The sequence below is a fragment of the Temnothorax nylanderi genome, unplaced genomic scaffold (assembly GCF_030848795.1).
Source record: "Temnothorax nylanderi isolate EJ_2023f unplaced genomic scaffold, tnyl_v1.0 TNYL_tig0075_pilon, whole genome shotgun sequence".
Lineage (NCBI taxonomy): Eukaryota > Metazoa > Arthropoda > Insecta > Hymenoptera > Formicidae > Temnothorax > Temnothorax nylanderi.
Window position 1 is genome coordinate 447,316 of NW_027249137.1, and position 24,664 is coordinate 471,979.

Below are 24,664 nucleotides of genomic sequence, written 5' to 3' on the forward strand. Positions count from 1 at the left end.
AATTGTGTCTCGAATATTCATGTCCTTTACAAATATTTGAAATATTTGAAACTACGCGATCTTGATTGTGCGGCAAAAGTCTTCGTGTTGGTTTAGCTATCGAACCAAATGGATATCTGAGAGTATCCCTTTAAAAATTTTTATCGCGCGTCGCACGTAGATTATATTCTCAAGTGGTACACCTGGTATGTGACTCGGTATGCGATGCTGGCAGGTGCACTTTATTTTAGCGGCAAGTGTTTTCGACAAATGAAGTCTTTATTACACTCTCTGCACTCTGCCTGCGTGTTTCGAGGAGCCCCCCCGTGTTTACAAAGAAGGTGTCATCCTCTTGCATAATTTTCAGAGAAGCGTAGAAATTTGTTATGGACGCACTGTACTTTTAACGAGAAAAATCTCACCAACTCCAGTCTCGTTTTCTTAATTTCTACTTTCGTTCTGCGATTCTACTTAAGATGTTTCCTGAAAGTGCGAAATTTCACGCTTCACGTGACTGAATAATCGCATGCTTAATAAGAGAATCCTATGTACCAAACTTTTTATGAATTATTCTTCCTTGTTGAATTTAATTGGTAAACGGTTGTTGGCAATGTATTTCGCTTAAAGGTATTAATTTTAATTAACCTTGCACAAATACATGTTAAATCTCGTTTTAATAGTAGCCATTTTCGTATTTTATGTGTCAGTAGTAATCAACATACACACATGTTAGTAGTATTGGTGTTCTATCTGTCGAGTTTTCCCCAATATGTTTTTATGCATACTTCGAAACTACGTCATTATTTTCTATAATTATACACAAAAACATTGTTGGCAAACGGGCAAACAGTTTACTTAACGGACACATATTGCTTTTAACATCCTGTTGCATAAAGGCCAATTCTGTAAAGCCAGAGCGCTCTTATGCACAGTAATTAGCAAGCGATTTGCAATTAAAACAATATATTTTTGAAATAAAACATTTTGCAGTCTTCTATACTGCAGAAAGATTTATTCTGCCAACCCACACACAATGCATTAATTTTTCTGGTTACTGTACACTTTTTAACATTGAAATCTAGCAGAATCATCGTACGCGATCGTAAAATTCATCGATCAACGCTTCGGAGGGAATTGTTAGGGAAAACTGCGGAGTGCCGGTGAAAAAATATCAATCATCATTTGTTACGTCCGACATTCGTTGCGAGAGAAAACTATTCTATTTTTATCGCGAATCGCGTTCGCATGCTAGGCTTTTCACCTCCATGTATATGGATGTTCTTAAGCATGTACATATCGTAAATGTGTACGTCCAAGATAAGTCCGAACCACGCGTTCTCGCACACGCTAAAGTACCGTAGTATTGACAGGTAGAAATTTTATGGTCGCCCGTATGATTGCACATCGAGATAATAAATCGCTCGTAAATGGATAAACTCCCGCTCAACCGTTTACTCACATCGATTCTTTTCGATCCAAACTTGTTCGTATTGATAAAAAGTCGCGTGTGATATCCGTCTTGATGAGAAAAATACTGTGAATATGAGATTATAAACGTGTCTCTAAATTTACTTATTGTTAGGATGTACGTCTTTCAAAATTACAAACATTCTTTCAACTAAATAGAAGACTTCGTTGAATACGATCATATTATAATTTTTAATATTTTAACAATAAAGTTGATTAATTTTGTTTAGATAAAATCTAATTGCGAATAATGAAAGTTTAATTTGTTAAACATTTTATTTAAAAATATTAATGTTTCTCCAATACTTTAAAGATGTTACTAGTATATTATTTAGTTTCTATAATCAGAAAAATGTGTTTGATGATGCTGTCATACTCCGCATTTGTCTTTTAAAGGACAAAATGCTATGCAAACAATATCATGTACATATATATATATACACTAATCTTCTATTTTACTTATAAAAACTATATCGAGATTATGTTATGGCTACTTTGATCGACGCTCTAATAAACTTGAATAAACTAATAACGTGCCAAGGCTAAAGGTCTTGAGCAAAATATCGATTACACTGTTCAAGGTATAACACGTAATCGTACGCTGTTTAATTGCATTAAGGTTGCATAATACGCCGGGCGCCGTCCAATGCTATTATCAGATATTTTTTGTTTATTTATAGAAGATAAACGAACCCTTCGAATTGATGCATTACAAGCGATGATTGCGCGCATTCGATAAAACGACCGCATGTCAGTTTTAATTAAAAATATCTTTATTTATTCGTACGTTTCAAATACAGTTGAAACTAATAATGCGTGGGTGAGGCGTGTGGTTTTCGGACAAACCTATCAAGCATTTTCGAACGAGTTAATAAAAGTGAATGTTTTTGAATGTTATGACAGGGAGTTGTTTATATTACTCTGGTTTCTCGTTTCTCTATTAAATCGCACTCTCAAAAGATATACATATCCACAAAGATAGAAAATTGAAATAAAAATTCTTTCAGCTGTTTCATGCTCTTAAAAAACAAAGCTTTTTGTTTGCTTTTTGCAGATCGCTCTTTTCAATTTCTAGCTATTCTCTTTTGTCTGTATCTTAATAACTGTCTTATTGTAAACTGTAAATTTAAAATCGGGGAGTTTACCCGGAAAAACGCACGTGAAAAGCATATTTTAAAGATAATGGCAGCGTGAGAAAGTTATTTATATCGAAATTATATTTTTAATGTTTTATTTTATTCTGGCATCGTTATTTTTCTACGTAATTATATATTTTAAAGAGCTTTTTTTCTAAAAAAAAAAAAATGCAAAATGTTAAATTCTTCAGTTAAATCCTTTCCTTCAAAGTAGCGTTGTACCTCGTGCTGCTTTTTAGGGTAAACTCTCCTCAAGTTATAATTATAAATTCCTCCCTTCTTTTGACAAATCGCGTATCACGGATAAACGTTAGTGAACTTTATCCTTAGATCATCAATTCTACCACAAATGGGCCCTGCTCACCGACCCGGATGACGTTGCCGGTGGACCCAAGGGCTACCTAAAATGTGACATAAGTGTTATTGGCAAGGGCGATACCGTGAAGATCCCTCCGAAAAGTGAAAAGGACGAGGACGACATCGAGGGAAATCTTTTATTGCCGGACGGTGTGCCGATCGAGAGACAACGCGCGAGATTCGTGGTGAAGGTTTACAGAGCTGACGGCTTGCCAAAAATGAACAGCAGCATTATGGCGAACGTGAAGAAGGCTTTCACGGGGGAAGTGAAGGATTTGGTGGATCCATACGTTCAAGTGTCCTTCGCCGGGCTCAGAGTAAGCTCAATGCATTCTTACGACGCAGTTGGCTAAGCTCGATATTGTAAAATCATTTTAAAATGTCTTACGCTAATTATATCGCCGCATTTCTGATCTCGGGAGGATTAGCTACATGATTTACGATACAATTTGAGAGTAGCAGAAAAGTGATTTTGTTAAAATACAAGTTTGACAAAATCATGAAAAGTTAAAAACTAATTCCGCCTAAAACTGTTGGGCTTACTTGAAACGACATTTAATGGAGCGTGCTAGACGTCAAAAGCAATCCAGTGTTTTTTTTTTAAATTATTTTATTATTGGAATTCCAGGGGAAAACAAGTGTGAAGAGGCATAGCTACGCTCCAGTATGGAATGAACAGATAGTTTTTACCGAGATGTTTCCTCCCCTCTGTCAGAGGATAAAGATACAATTGTGCGATAACGATCCGGTGCACGCCACCGTCATCGGTACACACTTCGTCGATTTAAAGCAGATCAGCAACGACGGCGAAAAGGGTTTCTTGCCGACCTTTGGTCCGGCGTTTATCCACTTTTATGGCAGCATCAGAGATTACAGTCTCATAGACGAGCATTCGACGTTGAACACCGGCTTGGGCGAGGGAATTTCATATAGAGCAAGGTTGTGCAGCATTTTATTTTACAATAAGATACACATATAGTTATATGTAATTATGAACATTATTACATAAATAATACAATTAATTTTTTAATTATTTTATATTTAATAATTACTAATTACAAATAATAAAGTTTTATATTTAATAATTACCAATTACAAATAATAAAGTTGGAATCAATGTAAAATCAAATAAAGAAAAAAATTAATATAGAACTCGAGATGCTGAATTATAACTTATATACTCTCTGTTTCTCGATTATTCACATTTAGATTATTGATAGCGATACGAACCGAGATCACCGATAACGTAGAAATGGCACCGTCGGAAGTCGAAGTGGAACCGACAGTGCCTGTCAACGAAACCGCCTACGCGAGGAACGAGGAGTTCTTTCTGTATGCCACAATCATGGACGCCACGATGATTGACAAGAAGCTCGGCGATAAGCCGATGTACTTCGAAATATCTATTGGAAACGCGGGCAACGCTCTCGACGGTCACAATGAAAGTTTCAAGGTGAGGGATTTTGCACGATCCACTTTCTAGAAACAAAATTAAAAATTTTCTTAATAAAGAAACAAAATTTATCTTGATACCTCGGAAATACTTTTTTTTTTTATTAAGAAGAAAGAATTAAAAAAAAGTTGGAAAGAAGTTTTGTAAAGTTGTCAATTTCGTCTGTAAAAGGTAAAGCCCGTTTTGCTTGTTTTGACAGATGTACGAGACAGGATCAAAGGGTGGAACGAGTGGGGAAGAGGAAGACCTGCAGGAAGTCATCGCTGGATCCTGGCAAAGCACCACACCAGCTAGCAAACCAATGACGCACGATAAGATTTATTATTTCTTACCGTACTGGGACGACAAGCCGTGCCTTCATGTAAGAAGCACATGGCCGGATTACAGGCGTAGAATGTACAACAGTAACATTATCGGCAAGATCGTTGACAAACTGGTATATATACATCAATGTTTCTTAAAACAGCGGCGTGTCTGGTCGAATTAATTAAGGAATCAAATAGAGGCGAAAATATTAATGTAGAAAGAGATGTTGAATTACTCTTTATCGATTGTTGTTCATATTTAAACTATTGATAGCGATAGGAACCGAGATCATTTAAGACCATTTAATAACCATTAAAAAAATATTCATTAAACCCTCGATTAAATTTAATATACAAAGATACAAAATTTTTTAAAGAGCTATATTACTTTTATCTTCAAAAATTATAATATTGAATTATTCATCCAACAACTTTTAAATGTTCAACTTTATTTTATCAAAATCATTTGAAGAATATAATTTATCTAAATTGTATATCTTTATTCTCTCAAGAGAGTCAGATTCTTGACGGAAACGTAGTTGCAATCTGATTGAGATGAAGAGATCACAGCGACCACGATTTAACGGATTTACATAAAACCGATAACGGCTTTTCTTCGTATTCCCCCTAGGAGGAAGGACTGTCGGAAGTACAATCGCACTTGGAAGACTCAACGTGCGAAAAGCTTTTAAAATCTACTCTCGAGGAACTGAGCGCCAATTGTAACCGGTATGTTAGTATTAGCAAGTCTAGCGTGACTGGTCCGGGCGTCGGAAAAACGAAACTGGACAAGGAGCGTGCGAAACTGTGCCAGCGGGAAGTGGAGAATATCGGGATTCTGTCGCGCAACCTCAAGGCCGTCGTGACTAAAAGCAGCTTCAAGGAAAGACTGAAGACAGCCCACAGCTATTTGCAGAAATTAAAGTTTCTTGTCGAAGATGTCAGTAGTTATTTTTCTCGAACGCTTTTGTTGCCGTCGTATATGTATGCTTTATAAAACGAAATTGCTTGATCCCTCTTACAGCCGCAAGACTCTTTGCCGGACGTGTTCATCTGGGTAATCAGCTCCGGAAGACGAGTGGCGTACCAGAGGATACCGGGTCGCGAGCTGATTTACTCGGTGGTCGACGAGGAATGCGGCCGACATTGCGCCAAGGTGCAGACTATGTTCCTCAAAGTAAGTAAACTGAAAATATGCATCGGCTCTTTGCATATGTGTCATCTTTTATGTAGTTTAATGTATGTATGAGATTTGTCAAAATTTTTGTGGCAAAAAAATATAATTTTTAACTTGTCACGTCACTTTCATCTACGTTTAAGTCTCTCTGCAAAACGTAAGAAATATCTATATGCAATTCGTGTCTCTCACAATTACTACTGTACTATTTACATTTTTTTATGTTGCGATATATAACTTGAGGAAATTTAGAGCGCCTAAAGTTAAAATAAAAAAACATACAATTAAACTTTAAAGAAAAAAATGTTAGCATCTAATATTATGCAATTCTCGTGCCTTAAATGGAATCTACGTATAGCTTCCAGGCAAAAAGAGATTCGGACCCTCGGGCTGGGCGATCCAAACGAAATTGCAGATCTACATGTGGCTAGGGATACTGAAGCACAAGAAGTACTTCATCCAAGGTTTACCGAAGGGATACGAGGTCAGCCATGAGTTGAGGAACGTGGAGAGACCTCGCGCTTTGCCGCCCACTGTAATTCACTATGTCCAGAAGCACGTACGTATTTATATGCGATCCGGCATAGTTCGCCAAAATATATAAATGCGTAATCCTGTTATTCTAAATCGATTGTTAGAAATTTCAATTGAGGGCCCACATGTACCAAGCGAGGTCGCTGATCGGCAGTGATGCGTCTGGCCTCTCGGACCCATTTGCGAGGGTGATCTGCGGTGAGTTTTGCAAGTGCACTCAGGTGATCGACGAAACCCTCAGTCCAACGTGGGACGAGTTGCTGCTGTTCGATGACATCTTAATCTACGGCACCGCCGAGGAGATCAAGAAGGATCCACCCTCCATCGTCATCGAGTTATTCGATCAGGATAAAGTGGTAAGTCAAATCTTTATTTAATCACATCGTTATTTCTTTTGTTTCTACGGACAATTTCTGTGTATTACTTTTAAAACTTTACTTTAAAATTTATCAATTTGTTAAAAATCTATCTAATACTTGAAACAACAATCAGCAGATTTTCTTAATGCATGGCTATTTTATGTGCGATTAATGCCCGAAATTACTCAAAAATATTCAACTTGTAAATTGGTGAAAATTATGTATTTAATTTTATCTTAAGTTCAGATTTAATTTAATTAGAATTATAATGACACACGCGTAGAACGTTACTAGGAAGAATGATCGCTTTTACGATTTCGTAATCATATTCTTTTTACAGAGTCATATTGTAGCTATGGACATAACACTGCATGAGGGCTCTGCTTTGACAGTTTGTATAAAACATATTGACATTTATACGATGCCAGATATAACACGACGCACGTCACACGAAACCCGCACCGGAAATACACATAACATACATTCGGCATGGCACTCGTTATATATATATATGTGTTAGGATATAGATAAAGCAGCAAACTTGTGCAATATCAGAATTCGCGTGCCTCGAAATTTCGAAGGCTGCAAGTTTCCAAGTCGTGAAATTGCTGCGATAGTCAACGAAGAGTCACATCTACCCACACAACCGCACAACCGCAAATTACTTTTACGTAGGACTTGGTTCCCTTTACCTTACTCAGTTTCATGCTATTGTGGTAAATAGATACATCTCTACTTTCCATTGTGAAGTATGTCCAGGCGAGTCTATGTCATTATTCTACGAAAAAGAAATATATATACCGACAAGAATTCTCTAATAGTAACATCAATTTCGAAAGAATATGTAAAAATGTTTATCTATTTAAATAGATTAAATTAAAATTTGTTGAAAGAATGTATATTTATAATTTTATAATTGTTTCTTGTTAAAATCTAAATTTGCAATAATCCCTTTCTTAAATAACTACATATATCTAATATAAAAATTTTTTTAATATTCTATATATCACTTAAGTAATGTATATTTACTTTATATTACTATATTACTATATTTACGAATACTTTGACGATTCTAATACATATTCTTGTCTTAATTAGTTCAGACTGTAGAAATTACATATATATCCGTTCCCTCTCTTACAAATCCCAGATTTCACTTTGCACTTCTTCACAGTGCCCATGAATATATTTTAATAGTAAGTAAATTTAAATCTGTTAATTTAGATGATAAATGTTTCCCTTCTCACAGTTTCCTCGCATCTCCGTAGCCACACGGTCGATCAATAATATTTCTGTTCGAACACATCGAAATCTCTCTTTACGATTTCAGGGAAAATCGGAGTACATCGGTCGGGCGATTGCGCGACCTCACGTCAAACTCGCCTCCGAGTCTTACACTCCTCCACAATATCCACCGTCCTTAGAATGGTACGATGTTACCAGAGGAGCCTCGAGAGCTGGCGAGCTTCTGGCAGTCTTCGAATTGTTGGAATATCCCTCTACCAAGGATTATGGCTTTCCTACTTTGCCAGATCCCAAAGATTTCAGCTGCGGATTTCAGGCTCCGGGTTCCGGACAGGATCAAGGCCCGATTCTTCCTGTGCCCGTGGGAATTCGACCTACTTTATCGAAATACCGGTAACGTTATTGGTGTTTCGTTGTCGTTTATTAAAAAATTTCTTGTATTTTTCAATAAATTTTGTAGAAAAGTCTTCAAATAGAATTTTTAGAAAGATTTTGTTTATTAATAATTAAGATTATATATATATATATTTTTTTAAATACAATCGACGATATGTATAGTTAATTAATCCAGTATTCGGCTTTTATTCGAAGAATAACATTTCTATTTTTGTAATAAATTATTTTTATGTAACTATATGAACAGTTTAACAGTACTAAAGAATTTTAAAGGCTCAATTTTTACAGTTTGTTAGAACTTTTGCTAATAGTTTTTATCATAACTATGCATTATTTAAATAAAGAAAGACATGTTTAATTTAGGAATATATAAGAAAAAGTGAATATGTCACAAACGAATAAATTGATTGTTACAACACTTTTAATTAATAGCATTGGCTTTCAGAATCGAGGTGCTCTTTTGGGGTTTGCGGGATCTGAAGAGAATCCATCTCCTAACTGTCGACAAGCCCCGCGTGGACGTTGAATGCGCCGGTCACATTCTCTATTCGTCTGTCATAGCAAACGCGAAGAAAAACCCGAATTTCAACACGCCGATCAAATTTCTAGAATTGGAGCTTCCTGAACAGGAGCTTTATCGCCCGCCATTGACCATAAGAGCAGTGGACTGTCGGAGTTTTGGTAGATACACCCTCGTCGGTACTCACACCATCAATTCAATTCACAAGTACATGTACTACCCTTTAACTAAAAGGGCGAAAGACGCTCAAGAGAGGAAGAAGAGTTTGTATCAGTTACAGTGCACAGGTAATTGCATAATCAATCGATTAATTGCGAAACACTTTGAAACTGTTATATAACTGCGATATAAATAGAATTTTGCAAATAGAATAAATAGCGAGGGTAATACAATATAATTAAATATAACCTAAATAAATTTTATTGGAATAATAATACGATGTTAATTAAAGAATATGACGAATAATTTTAATTATGATTCAAGAAAATAATATCTTACTCTATAATAAATAGCATTGCTTATTATAACAATTTATTTAGATGTTAACTACAAAAAATTAAATTAATAATAGAGCTAAAAAATAACGTGCTATTTGCAGATTTAGCGTTTTAATTCCCAGCGTTTTAATTTCAAAACTTTATGTTTATTGCAGCTCTCGATCCATCTAAATCGAAATTCCAACAAACGTCATTACTCGAATCGATGACTGATTTGGAAGCTAACAATGGTGATACCATTATCACTCTTGGATTCGAATTGGGATGTGGTCCTACGAAGAAAGATAAAACGGAACAAAACATACGTAGGAAGCAGAGCTTAGCTAATGACAACAATATAGGTGTGTTCGCAAAAACTGCGTTTAATTTCACGTTATTAAGAGAAAAATTAGAAATTGTTAACAAATAAACTTATTATTAATTTGTATTTTTATATTAACACTTTTTGTGATCTCTTTATTAATTATCTAAATTTAAATAATATACGACATAAAGCAGATCTTTGAAACGTCGCATTTTTAGGCGATTTAGGCGCGTTAGAGGACGGAGATGGCTGCCAGGACTGGTGGACAAAGTACTTTGCCTCTGTAGAAGCGATGATCGAGGAGAACAAAGAACTGCGCAAGGAAAAATCCATATTCCAAAACCAGCCAAACGGAACGCTACCAATGCTCCTAGACGAAGCTGTTACGCAAAGTCAGTTGACCGTCTCGGGCGACAAGAATCCCGGAACTAATCCTACAAAGAGGCTGTTTGGTTTAAAGTCACCGACAAACGCGGTGAAGTTCGTCTCGAGGCTCAGTCCGAAGCACACCCAACACAAGTATAACAAGGCTGCTCTACTGAAGGTGTATCCCGGAGAGTTGGAGGCGCAATCCGAGTTCGAGCAGTTTAAGGAATGGTTGCACACTTTCGAGCTGTATCGAGGCAAGAAGACCGGCGACGAGACCGAAGACGAGTCAAGAATCGTCGGCAGCTTCAAGGGCGCATTGAAGGTCTACAAGTGGCCGCTGCCCAAGGATCTGCTGGATCACACCGTGATGGGTTTCGATCCGCAATACGGATTCTTCCAGGGTGTCCCGTCGAACGAGCCTATTCACGTTCTGGTACGGGTGTACATCGTCAAAGCTAATGACCTTCATCCCTGCGATCTTAATGGGAAAGCAGATCCCTATGTGGTCTTACAATTGGGAAGCAAGAGGATTAGCGATAAAGAGCATTATGTGTCGAAACAACTGAATCCTGTCTTCGGAAAGTATGTATTTTGTGTGCATCGCAGCAATAAACATATAATTTTTCGCTATTAGAGGGTTCCTGGCAGTACGGAGACTGAATTTAAATTTTCGGGATAGTTATGTTTCTTAATATAATTGGAATTTTGAATCTCATTAAATTATGTATTTGCTATTTTACATATAGCGGATTAAAAATTGTATTTTTGTCTCTTAACATCATGTTATTTCTTACACTGAGAAAAAAATGTTCTGGATTTTAGTAAATATTAGTTTGCATACAACTGTGACTCCATTTATTAAAATAAAGAAAATTTTCCTTTTTATTAGTATATTTTTTTCCTAGTGAATACACATATACTAATAAAAAGGAAAATTTTCTTCATTTTAGTAAATAGAGTCACAGTTGTATGCAAACTAATATTTACTAAAATCCAGAACATTTTTTTCTCAGTGTATATTTAAATAAAATTGTTTTAAAAGAATGTTTTTTAAAAAGTGAGTCTCGGTTTATAAAATATAAATTTCGCAAAGGTTCTTATTACTCATCTTTTTATTTTATTTTGTATGTCTTCTCTTAAAAGCTTTATTCTTAAAATTTAAAGCGTCGTTGTTTCTCTGCATTTTGACTAATTGTAAATTTGCGTTCAAGATGTTTCGAGATTGAGGCAACATTTCCGCAGGATTCTCTGCTTACCGTACAAGTCCTAGATTGGGACTTGGTCGGAACAGACGATATGATCGGCGAGACCAAGATCGATCTGGAAAATCGCTTCTACAGCAGACACCGAGCTACGTGCGGATTCGCGAAGAAATACGACGAGTGAGTTTGTATATATAATGAATAGCATTATATTATTTCGTGCACGGTTCAAATAAGACCCTTTCCAGTAATGAAACAAATCGTGTCACGCAATTCAGTAATCTAACAGCAGAGCTCTTATCATATCAGCAATAACCATTTATTTAAAACTAGCGAATCCACGAAGGACTTTTAACGAGGACTAATGACTACTTTTTCTTCGTAATCTCTTTCGCCTAACACGCATTTACGCTCAGATCATTTTCTTAAGAGCGTCCTATAATTTTCTACTTGCCATAATATTTTGTATGTATTATTTTCACAGTAATATATATTACTAGATTTTAAATTGTGAAAAGCAACCTATTTTATGCCTTGAAAAGTAACATATGGTACCTTTTAGACTTTAACATATATAAAAAAGATAAGAGAACCAAATGCGAGAACGCAAATAAATTTCGATGCATGAGATTGATTAAACCTTATTTCTGCTCCAGATCTGGATATAATACATGGAGAGATGCGATGAAACCGACTCAGATACTCTCGAAGCTATGCAAAGATGGTAAAATCGATGGGCCAGTGTATTCTCACGGACGCGTTACAATCGGCAGAAAAACCTTCTCCCTCTCGAACGAGGAGATGGAATATTATGTGCATACGAAGGGTATGTGAAAAGATTGAAATTGAAGAAGAAATCAATATTTCTACGTTTGAATGTATAAATTATACATTATATGTATATAGTTTTAATATATACGTATTTTGATTTATTATATATCTTATATACAAATATTATTTAAGAATTATTTCATTAAAATTTATCTAATTACAAAAGTTAGAAAATTAATAATTAATCATATAAAGAAAAAATATATGTACACATACACGAAAGTAGATACACATAAGTAGATAAATTACATAATAAATGATATGTAATAATCTGATATAATGTATTATAATTTGATTTGCGCAGCTTTTAAATATGCGTCGTTGATATAGATGCCTTTTATCACAAAAAAGATTACCGTTTTAGGAATGGAAGAACATCTCGCCTTAGCCGTTCTTCACCAATGGAACGCCTTTCCTCGAATAGGCTGTGCCCTGGTACCCGAACACGTGGAGACCCGACCGCTCTATAATCCTGAGAAACCCGGAATCGAGCAGGGTAAATTGGAAATGTGGGTGGACATGTTTCCAATGGACATGCCCTCGCCCGGACCATCCATCGATATTTCACCGAGAAAGCCCAAGAGTTATGAATTGAGAGTTATCATATGGAATACAGACGACGTCGTCCTGGAAGACGACGCTTTCTTCACCGGCGAAAAGATGAGCGACATTTATGTAAAAGGGTAAATATAAACTCCTAAAGAAAATTAATTTTTCATCGATATTGCATACATATGCAAATGAATTTCCAAAAGCATTAGTAACTTTAATTACTATTAATGATAATGAATAAAAAATGATCGAGAGTTTCTTTCAAGTATAAAATATTTTTATCTCTTAAATATAAAATATTTTTATGTTATATTATAGTTTCACTTTTCAAGATTTGAATACTATTAAAATATAATAATTGTGTACATCACTTTAACATTGCTTAACAGATGGCTAAAGGGACCGGAGGACTGTCAATCCACCGATATTCATTATCGGTCATTGACCGGCGAAGGAAACTTTAACTGGCGCTTCATATTTCCATTCGATTATCTAGTAGCAGAAGAGAAGATCGTTATCAATCGTAAAGAAAGCTTATTTAGCTGGGACGAGACCGAATGTAAAATACCAGCACGCCTAGAATTGCAGGTAATGTCGAACATGCAACCGATGCATTTCGATCTCGTTCCGATAGATAATATAAGGATGACGCTGTTTGCAGGTCTGGGATGCAGATCATTTCTCCGCAGATGATTTCTTGGGCGCGATAACTCTCGATCTCAATCGATTTCCCCGAGGAGCAAAAAATAGTAAGCTCTGCTCATTAGGCATGTTAAAGACGGACGGCTCTGTGCCAATGGTTAACATCTTCAAACAGAAACGTATAAAAGCATGGTGGCCGTTTTACGTGAAGAAAGAGAATGAAGACATGGAGCTAACGGTAAAATATCACTACATATAAATATAAAATTTTTAATACATATACATATATAATATGTATCTTATACTATTATAACAAAAATAGCAGTCTTGTAATTTTTTAAAATAAGCACATTAAACTTATATTAGATTTTATATATTAAATTAATTATATTTTGTCATAAAATTATGCTTTATTATTTCGTACAGGGCAAGGTCGAAGCTGAGATACATTTGCTCACGAAAGAGGAGGCCGAGAAAAATCCTGCTGGTTTTTGTAGAAACGAACCCGATCCACTGGACAAGCCAAAGTGAGTATAATAAGATATAGCAATATCAATTTTTTTCTCTTGTTATGTTCAATCTACCTTTAATTTCTATATTCTTAATTTTTTTTTGCAGTCGACCAGATGCATCTTTCATGTGGTTTCTCAATCCACTGAAGTCCATCAAGTACATAGTTTGGCACAATTATAAATGGGCTATTCTGAAAGCTATAATTGCGATCGGATTGATCATACTTTTGCTCTTATTCTTTTATGCAATACCAGGTTACTCCGTAAAGAAGATCTTGGGAGCTTAAAATGCTGTTCGTCGCAATGTATAATTGTTGTTTTAGAAAACAGTTTGACAATTTAAATATATAATCGTAATGCTACATTGTTACGTTACAAAATCGTACAAAATCGACGTAAATTAGCATTTTACTGAATTAATTTCTCTAATTTGCCCATAATAATATATTGGCTTATAAAGATTAGAATTTTTTTATAGTGACAAAATAGAAATTAGTCTGTAAATGGATCTTAGTAGAATTAAAGAATATATACAGGGTGTTTCTGAGCAACTTATATAAAAAGCATAATTGAGAAATACCTTGTATAAAAGTACCAAAGCAAATGAAATATTTTTCGAGGAAATAGAAGTCGTTTATCTTGCACAATTTCGTATTAATTAGGCGAATGTTAGGGCACTAGAGATTGTTTCTTACGTACAGATATTATCGTAGATGATTTTTATGAAATGCTTTGTCCCTGAAATAGTCTTAATAATATAGCTTTCTTTTATAATTATGCAATCAGTTTATAGTGGACCAAAGTAACAAAGTAACCAGAATAATTGCAATTGTAAATAACTCATGCACACAGTGACCTTAAAAAATTATGAAAATGAGAAAAATATTAGCAACAGAGTAGTGGCTTGTGTACAAAGTAATCTATTTTTACTCGTAAAATATTCTGTGTCATAGTGACAATTGTGTTTCGCGGGCGAACACACAGGAAAATCACTCGACTAGTCCTCATTATCATCAGGTTGCTCATTATATATTAAGAAAAAAAAATATATGTGTAAAAAAGGAGTAAATAAAAATTACCTGAGTAAGATGTGATATAATAAACTATTTTATTATTCCGCAGGTAACAATGAAAACTTATTAGGTGCAAGCGGCACATCGTTTTCCTCGTTTGACGATTCCGTTGAATCATTCACTGCATCATTTGCTGCACTTCCAGAAGATTGCGTCAGTCTTTCATCGTCACTTTCTTCACCTTCAGAAGACATATTTTCAGTAGGTGTACTGAAATGATCCCCTTTATTCCTAGCTTGAATCCATCTTACAGTCTCAACATCTGCGTGATTTTCCCATTTTTCTACAAAAATATTATTTACACTGTTTTTTCATATTTCAAATATAAATTTATTTTTATACTGTTTCAAATATTTATGTTCTCTAATATATGGAGGGATAAAAGCCATAGCGGTGTAAGTCAAATTTTTTTAAAATATTGACTCGTGTACAATCTATACAATATATAAATTGCGTCTATGCATACAAGTCAATATTTTAAAAAATTTGACTTACACCACTATGGCTTTTACCCCTCCATATGATTTAAGAATTATATTTTAAATATAGTTTTCCAAATAATTTTTTTCATCAAAAAACAATAAAATTTTCGTCTGATCAGAGAGAATGAAATAATACTTTTATCAATGGTCCAATTCGGCGGGTATATGTACAAACAAATTTTTCCTTCTAATGTCATTCGTAGCAACGAATTTGCCGCTCTATATGTATCCAATCTGGCCGCTCGCGCCGTCTTAAAATCCTTTTTGATAGCCCATGCGTCGCAGATATCCATAGCGGACCACGTGTCATCATTCTCTGGATGTGGAATTTTTAACAGTTTTGGTAGATTCACTCTTTCGGCCAAAAATTGTATGACAGTATACGGTTCCCTAACTTGAGCGATCGGGAATGAACCCATTAGTATCTGTAACTCTTTGGGCACGGTCGAGGGAAAGACCAAACCAGGACAATCGCACAGACACACAGTCTTTGTGAGATAAATAGTCTGAAAGTGCTTAGTGTGACCAGGAGTGCGAGACACACTCACAACTTTCTTACCTGTGAAATAAATATATTATATATTAATGACTCGAACTCAAATGACTCTAATGTTAAGTATGGAATATAAATATTTAAAAAAATGATATTATAATACAGTTGTGTAATGGAATGGTCTTGCTTACCCATCAACGCATTCATCAAGGAAGACTTTCCAACATTCGGCGTTCCAATACACCCAATGGTTAAAACTCCATTTTTGTATTTTTCGTGTTCAAAAAAAGTGGTATCCTCCTTTTCTATTGTCACGTTATCCTTGTGATTTATGTCATCTAAATCGTATTCCAAGTGCATCTCCTCCTGAATTTTCTCATACCAGGTACTTAGGTCGACTTTATCCCCAACAATATCTTTGCAAGCTTCCAGCAATTTCTGCGCCCCTTCCGCGGCCATTCTCAATTTTCCTTTACGAGTTCTTTTCTTTAAACCTTCCTCGTTATTCGTATTATTACGGAGATTGTAAGTGGGATACGATGTAAACATTAGAATGTATAATTTTGGATATTGATTGTGAAAATACTCTTTCCAAGCCACTACCAACGCTGGAGGTGCTAGATCGACTTTGTTTAACACCAAAATCATATCTTTCTTCAGTTTCTTCGTCACATAGTCGTACAAATATGGAGGGAACATCAGAACGGGATATCTGATGTCAACGATAATCAATAGGACGTCTGACATCTCCAGAACCCTCCACAATTGTCGCCAGGTTTCCAAATTCAATTCGAAGTAACTCAAGCTAGCTAATTCCTCCATGCTATTTAAGTATTCCTAGATACAAAGAATTGTTAGTCAGCAAACACATTCGATATAAAGTTAAGATTTTGTTTAGCACTAGGTAGCAACTACATACTGTGAAATATCTTTGTTCCCTTATCTCCAATTGCTCCTTTGTCATACTGAAATCCCACGGAGGTCGCTTTGGCATGTCGATCCCAGGTGGAAAATAATTATCGGAAATCTCTTGATCCTTAAGACTCGCAGGTTCGATACTTTTAAAAGCTCGTTCCTTGCGCTTTCGCAATTTCTCGTTGGACTCTTGAAAGAATTGTAGTGCGTATCTATTCCTTGAAGATTTGCTATCTCTTGGTTGTTCGTTTATCTTCATCACTTGTCTCTTATGTTCAACATTGCTCTCATTGCTGCAGCTTTCCTCGTCATCTGAATTTACTGTTAACAAATATATATATACTTTTACAGTATTAATCTTTTACAAATAAAACAAATTGGTAATAAAACTATAAATTACAATTATATCAATATTTTAGAAATAAACGCTAAGCTGTGTGAGGCACCAAATTCTTAAATAAAATTTTATTAATTAACCCCGCAACTGTACACTCTTTTCCAGCACCCACTAACGGTATATGTGGGTCATTTGCATCCGCGGCATATTAAACAGCCCAAAACTTTACCAAAAATTCTGAAAAAATTCATAGGTGTTCCTTGAGATCTTAACTACAAGTTTAAACTATAAGTTTATCTAAACTATAAGTTTAAACAAACGCGCTAGGTAAACAAACCTCTGGAAAAATATCACATAGTCAAAATGCCGAGGACACAAACGACCCACATGTACGGTTGCAGAGTTAAATTAGTAACTTTTACATTAAACGCATTGATACGTACCAACCAAGGTCCGTTGCCGCTGCTTTTTAGCCTGCATCTGCTGCCTTTTGGCTTTTCCGCTAAACGGAGTTTTTCGCCTTCCTTGAGGCATGTTTCCGCAGTTCCAATCCCGTTACTTCTTTCAACCACTTATCACAAATTTCAAGTGTCGTACGAAAATCGTAAATTATTTATAAAGATTACGATCTTTAATTTCACGAGACGAGAATTTGCATGATGCCGAACAGCTGGTCGTTTAACCACTTTAACCATCGAGACTGTTCCAGACTATTCTGGACGAGACCACGCGCACAACTGTTTGTCGAACGAAATTAACCGGACGAAGTGACGGCGTGAAACGTGAGAAATTAGGAAATTTGAAGAAATCGTGACGAGATCATCGCGCTGAACAACGTTGCTCGAAGTTGTTGCACAAACAGTGCTGCTTGCTGTTACTGCTGTTAGGTTAGGACGTTAGGTTCGTTATCGTGGGACATGATACGATATACGACGCCCACCACCACTTAACGCGAGATGTCGCTACTTCGTCCGTTTCGTGCGGCTTCGGAAAGCGAAGTGAGCCGAGCACTAAGCAGTAAGTAAAAAACATCTATTATAATATAAGTAAACAGCACTTTATAAATGTAAATAATGAATTAAATTTATATTAATTTTTACACTTATATTTATAGATAATTTATACTTTTTATACATAAATATGACAATAATCTATAAAATTAATAATAATCTTCGGAAAACTCATTGTCCTAAAAGTTGTAAGAAATGAATACTTTCGAACGAAAAATATACGTAATTATAATAATATAAATATACATTGTCCTAAGATGTAAAAAATGATAATGGTGTGTTACGTTTTCCTAAGATTATAAGATGTAAAAAATGTAAAAAATAATTGAAATGTAAAAAATTAAAAAAAATGTTACAAGAAAAATGGACATATATAAGGTGAAGTCATTGAAAAGTTGATATATACTTTACGAGATATTTCATATATTATAATAAAAATGCCATATGACAAAATTTGACATATCAGAAAATTCTTAATAAAAGAGAAAAAATGCAATAAAATGCAATAATTATATAATAATAAATTCAATTTTTTTTAAGTTCTAAAGTCTGTCAGTAACTTTTCGGAAATATTACAAATGCAATGTTGTGTGTGAAACATTCAAAAATATAACGCGTGCAATGTTAACGTAATAATAGTTTTATCATGTATCAGAAATGTTTCTAAACCATTACATCTGCAATATTTCTTTTGCAATATTGAAATTCACTACCTGCAATTCAATTTTTCATTACCTACGCAAAAATATTTTAAATGCAATGTTGCGTTTGATATGTTACAGAAATATTATTCGTACAAAGTGAAGGTAATATTACTTTTATAATGTTTCAGAAATATTTCCGAAATATTGCATCTGCTACATTTTTCTTTGCAATATTACAGAAACTTACAAATATTGTAAACAACTTTCTGAAAGATTTCAGAAATATTGTTAATGCAATATTATAAAAGACATGATGCAGGTACATTTCTGAAATATTTCAGATGCATAGTTACAAATGAAATGTTAATGAAATATTTCTGCACTTTTTCCGAATATTGCAATATTTCAGCAACATAATATACCGAGTAGGATAGTAATCATTATTATTTCTTTGCTAGGAAGATACACAAAATTATAAAAATTTGCTTAATAAACATTTAAAATACGAAAAAAGAGTTTACACTTGTTACTGGAAAAAATTATAATAAAAACTATAAACTAACGTTATATGAATTTTACACAAAATAAACGAACAATTTTGTGTAAAAAGTCAATACATATTAAATTTATTCGTAATATATCCTTCCTTTTGTGTTGTGTTATATATATAAGGTGAATAATTACTCGTCATTAACGTCGGATTGGTCTCTCTTTTGTTTGCGTAAGTCGGGATGCATGCTCGTTGACAAATTTCTATCCGTAACATTGCAGCCCATTGACCTTAAAAATTGGTCGTTCTATATTAATACAATGATGAAACAAGAAAAAATTAGTCGGTGTTTAAAAGAAAGTTATGTATACTAAAAAAACTATGTAGATAAATCATCATTCTTAGATTTAAATAGTCATCAAATTTCATCAATGCATAATTCAATATTCGTATTATAGTAATTAGTTTTAAGGTCTTGTTATACGTTAAGATAATTTCTCAAATTTATTGTTATTGTAGTCAATTAAATGAATTGTTTATTGTTATTGTTGTGTAGAGAAACATAATGCTGTGTAAAATAAATTGCATTATATAATATTAAAAGCAAATTGAATAATTACTCACAGCACTTTTTTGTTCTCTTTGTTAATTGTTCAAGTGATGCCTATAGTTCCTTGAATGGAGGTAATGTCCGGGTCTCTGTTTCTGACATAACGGAACTGAAATCCGCGATAGATATTAATTTAATTATAATAGCATTTAAAATGTTACGGTAGTGTACATTAAATTGTTAAAGAAAAATATTATTTTTGTGCTGTGATTGAATAGTATATAGAACACATAAAGTAATTATTTAAAATACTGTAGTTATAAGTTATTTTTCGCAAAAAGTTAATATTTTGATAGTAGAATATCATTGTGTAATATAAGAGCAATGAATAATTACTCGTCGAGTGCGCCTCTGTCACTTTTCGTTTGTTCAGATGATGGAGCAGATAAGTCCGATGATTCTTGACTTTGACGTTCTACAGTGGCAAACACTTCATCAACCACTGACTTTAGAATGCTTTGTACAAGTCTGCATTAAAACGTAATGTAATTAAAAATAGAAACGAAAGAATATATATACTCTTTAAAATATCACAATGTTGCAAATTATCTTTGTGCAGGAAAGTCAAAATTTAACTGAGATATCATTACATTGACATACGATATAAGCAATATGATGAATAATTACGTATAAATTGCGGCTATGCTTTTTTTCTTTGGCACAGGTGACGAAACAGGCAATCCAGGTAATTCTTTACTTTGACATTCTGCAACCATGTTATAACTCATTGAACTTGAAGTTCCCGGCCTGTATTAAAATGAGGTGTAATCAGAAACAAAGTTATTTTAAATATTATCGTTGTAAATTATCGTTGTTAAAAAAAGTCAATATTTAAATAGTGAGATGTTATTATATTTTGTTATAAAGAAAACGAATAATTACTCATCAAATGCGTCTGTGTCTATTCTCGTTCGTTTTGGTAATGGAATGGACGAGTCAAGTGACTTTTTATGTTGTAAAACTCTCTCTACACGTCTGCATTAAAATGTGATTTGATCAAAAATAGAAACAAAACAGTATTTTTTTTTAAATATCGCAGTTGTAAATTACCTCCGTGAAGAAAGGTTTAAATTTAACTAATAAGATGTCATTACATTGCATGATAAAAGTAAAACAAATAATTACTTATAAATTGTGACTGCCCCATCTTCTACATGTTTAGTTGATTCATCAGGCAATCCAGGTGATTTTTTACTTTGACGTTCTGCACTAGGATACTTTTCATCATTCCCTGATATTGAAATGCTTAGTCTGCATTAAAATGTGATATGATCAAAAATAAAGAAGGAAGAATACTCTTTTTTAAATATTAAATAATCTTTGTGTAGAAAAATTAAAATTTAACTAGTGAGATATCATTACATTATAGATATAAGCAAAACAAATAATTACTCATGAATTGTGATTGCTTTTTCTTCCTCCTTTCTTCCTTTTCGTTTTCTTCCTTTTGTCAATCCAGGTGGTTTTTTACTCTGAGGGATATCTTTTTTTATAGTAGGATCCGTAACATAGCCCGTTGAACTTGAAGTGCTTGGTTTGGAATTTGAAGTGCTTGGTCTGCATTAAAATGTGTAAATAAAAATTAAAAAAATAATTATTTTTAAATATTACAATTATTTATACATTACAATTATTTTTAAATATTGCACTTTTAAATTTTAATTGTATTTTTAAATATTACAATTACTTGATGCTATTATGTACTCATAGGTGGTAAACCGTAATAGAGGGAATATTTATACGAAAGAAAGGTTTAGAGGGAAAGAGGGAAAGTGATAGGGAGAGAACGTTTTATATCTCGAATTTCTATAATATTATAATTTCAAATAAATAAACATCTTAAATAAACAGAATAATAAATTTCTTTCGCTAGTATATAGAATAACAATTAAAGTAATTTAAATCGACCGTGACTGGCAATATATAACGTCTTTCCGATGTGAACATTGAAAAACTGTGAGCCAACTTGGTTTGTCGGATTCACACAGAACTTTTTTGGATCCATCATCGAGACATTATTAATTTCGACATTATTAATTTATATACTGCCAGTCACGGTCGATTTAAATTACTTTAATTGTTATCTTAAATAAAGTTATGATTTTTTCATACGTATATAGTTTATAAAGGAGGCTGCCTTGATATGAGTATGTGTTTTAGACATAAGTCAGATACAATCACAAATCAGGATGGTCGAACACGCCAAAATGTTTTGACGAAAGATTGTAGAATAAGTTAGAATAAGTTAGTTTGTTGTTATATATGTATGCAATGATAATTTCAACAATAACAAATAAAGACATCAATATCATTGTGTAATATAAGAGCAATGAATAATTACTCGTTAAGTGCGCCTCTGTCACTTTTCGTTTGTTCAGATGATGGAGCAGATAAGTCCGATGATTCTTGACTTTGACGTTCTACAGTGGCAAACACTTCATCAACCACTGACTTTAGAATGCTTTGTACAAGTCTGCATTAAAACGTAATGTAATTAAAAATAGAAACGAAAGAATACTTCACTACACTACACTATCATTTGCGAAAATATACGGCGATTATGCAAATATTATATAGAATCAATGATTGTTGATTAATAGGAATTTCTGTTAATTATTGATAACCTATGTAACAAAAAGTAAATGGCAAATTTGAGCTGTGATATATAAATTTTGTTAAATAAGCCTATTTCATATTTATCTATATAAGTACTTAACGTTTTATAGGATAACTCCGGTATTTACGCCGCGCGGGGATTTATGTATCAGAACTCAGAAAAAATAGAAGGAATAAAGATATTTGCTCGCAATCACTCTGTTATGTGCTTTTATGCCATATTCGTATTGTGTTGTAATTTCAATTCTTTACTGTTAATATTAACGAAACCGTCGTGAGTTGAATCGATTTCTCAATGTAGTAAGTAGCGCGATTATATATTACGACCTACGTAAAATGATTACTGTAGTGAATGTAAAAGCTTTAATGGTTATTTCATGATACATAAGTGTAGAGGGATGGTAAAGGATGGAATACAACAAAATACAAGTGCATAGCTCTTGTATCCTTTGTTTATCTTGATATCTTGCATATCCCTTCTGTTTGGGATATACGGCATTTTTAGCATGCGGGATTTATGCCATAATACAAACACTGCAAAAATCGAAATTTCCTATATATGTGTTCTTTTTCCTTCTTTTTCTTTGGATCGTATAAATTAAGTTTTCCATAGGTGCGGCGTATGTACCGGAGTTACCTTATACTTGACTCGAATTTCTGCGATACTAATATCAGACAAATAAATAGCTAATCTAAGTTGCTGAAAACGTCTATGATAGATGAAAAACCTGAAATATTACCGATTAAATTTTTTTCAAATTATATGCAAAATAATTGTAAAATTATAATTATTACGATTGGAAAGACATATTCATGATCGGAATTGCAAATAATTATTACATGTATGCCATATGATAAAAGACTTCTTCGCTCAATTTTATTTAACTGTTGTTTGTTTTATTATTACAATTATTTTATAACCCTTGGTATTTTAATAAGTTGTTGAATGTGTACTTACTCACGACTCTGAATTTTTTTGCATTTCTGTGTCTCTTTATGATTACGTAACGTGCCGTCGGTTATAAAATAACAAAATGTTTTATTACAATGTTTACATTTTGCTTTACTGTTTTCTAACTCCGTATAATGAGTCCTTAGCTCGTCAGGTAGTGGGCGATTGAAAGTTTTATTATGTTCTATCTTTAAGTGCGATCTTAATAATAGTAGAATAGAATTTCTAGAGCAGGTTAACTGAATTTCTCTATTTTTACATTTCTCATCCTTGCACATTGCCTGCCCAGATCCCTTTTTATCGAAATAATCCCATTCATTGCCATAGTCATATAGCCGTTTCCTGTAATTCCATTGTAACCGTTCTGTATTATAAAGTGTCTGATACTAAGTGTGATACAGAAATTGTTTGCAAAAATTCTTTCAAGCAAAGTGTGGTTTATTTATTACAAATATATAATTAGAATTTGTCTAACTAACGGATCATACAGCTGTCTCTTTCTTTATTCCATCAATAATATTAAACTTATGCTGAAACTCACTCAGCGCTTACGCATGACAATTTAAAATAATGAAGTCAGGTAGTCAAAAAGTAAAAATTAAAATTAGTTTAATTTTTAAAACGTTTTTTTAATATCATATTTTTTGACTTATTTGACTATATTTGACTCGAACTTCTGCAATACTAATATCAAACAAATAAATACCTAATCTAAATTACCGAATTGTATACCTACGTCTATGATAGATAGAAACGTCTATGATAGAAAAACGTGAATATTATCGATTGAAATTTTTTCAAATTATTGCAAATTATTGCATTATATGCAAAATAATTGTAAAATTATAGTTATTACGATTGGAAACATGATCGGAATCGCGAATAACTATATACAGGGTGTCCCATGACTTGAGGTCCAAACATTAAGGGCGTGTTATTGGAGTCATTTAAAGTTGAAATTGTTTAATAAACATATCTCGGTAAATGCTTTCTAACTGCAGAACTACAACCATTGAAAGTTGATGTGAATATTTGAAAAAGGAAAAAAGAAATACATTTAATTTAACTTGTTTATTTACAAATGGATTACGAATTCTGTTCAAAATTATCTCCTGCAGATTTAATGTCTTTTTTCTTTCCTTTTTCAAATATTTACATCAACTTTCAATGATTGTAGTTCTGTTAGGAAGCATTTACTGACATAT

The 24,664-nt window shown here is 33.6% G+C and overlaps 2 protein-coding genes and 1 long non-coding RNA gene across 9 annotated transcripts in view; 1 reads left to right on the forward strand and 2 right to left on the reverse strand.

Moving 5' to 3' along the window:
- LOC139774193 (otoferlin) overlaps positions 1–14,926 on the forward strand; it is a 36,757-nt gene extending 21,831 nt beyond the window's left edge. For 5 of the 7 annotated variants that reach the window (XM_071709260.1, XM_071709263.1, XM_071709266.1 and 2 more), the window contains 20 exons: positions 2,913–3,256; positions 3,568–3,878; positions 4,149–4,392; positions 4,592–4,828; positions 5,329–5,637; positions 5,722–5,874; positions 6,233–6,433; positions 6,513–6,764; positions 7,108–7,158; positions 8,098–8,405; positions 8,854–9,215; positions 9,581–9,766; positions 9,948–10,680; positions 11,310–11,480; positions 11,957–12,126; positions 12,496–12,814; positions 13,073–13,271; positions 13,345–13,563; positions 13,752–13,852; positions 13,944–14,926. In XM_071709260.1, the coding sequence (XP_071565361.1) occupies positions 2,913–3,256; positions 3,568–3,878; positions 4,149–4,392; positions 4,592–4,828; positions 5,329–5,637; positions 5,722–5,874; positions 6,233–6,433; positions 6,513–6,764; positions 7,108–7,158; positions 8,098–8,405; positions 8,854–9,215; positions 9,581–9,766; positions 9,948–10,680; positions 11,310–11,480; positions 11,957–12,126; positions 12,496–12,814; positions 13,073–13,271; positions 13,345–13,563; positions 13,752–13,852; positions 13,944–14,124 (5,051 nt within the window). In that variant the 3' untranslated portion in view covers positions 14,125–14,926. The remainder of the gene's footprint in view (positions 1–2,912; positions 3,257–3,567; positions 3,879–4,148; positions 4,393–4,591; positions 4,829–5,328; positions 5,638–5,721; positions 5,875–6,232; positions 6,434–6,512; positions 6,765–7,107; positions 7,159–8,097; positions 8,406–8,853; positions 9,216–9,580; positions 9,767–9,947; positions 10,681–11,309; positions 11,481–11,956; positions 12,127–12,495; positions 12,815–13,072; positions 13,272–13,344; positions 13,564–13,751; positions 13,853–13,943) is intronic. The other 2 variants (XM_071709262.1, XM_071709261.1) reach the window with 2 other exon arrangements.
- Ns4 (Nucleostemin 4) lies at positions 14,922–18,062 on the reverse strand. Its single transcript, XM_071709268.1, has 5 exons — positions 17,581–18,062; positions 16,805–17,121; positions 16,077–16,722; positions 15,529–15,951; positions 14,922–15,193 (listed from the first exon to the last, which is right to left on the reverse strand). Exons 1-5 carry the CDS (start codon positions 17,669–17,671, stop codon positions 14,949–14,951), a joined length of 1,722 nt encoding a protein of 573 aa, XP_071565369.1. The 5' UTR covers positions 17,672–18,062; the 3' UTR covers positions 14,922–14,948.
- Positions 18,063–21,276: 3,214 nt separating this feature from the next.
- Positions 21,277–23,795, reverse strand: LOC139774181 (uncharacterized). The gene is made up of 3 exons (XR_011718531.1): positions 23,466–23,795; positions 22,233–22,364; positions 21,277–21,448 (listed from the first exon to the last, which is right to left on the reverse strand). It is a non-coding gene; the product is annotated as an uncharacterized lncRNA (long non-coding RNA).
- Positions 23,796–24,664: the final 869 nt, after the last annotated feature.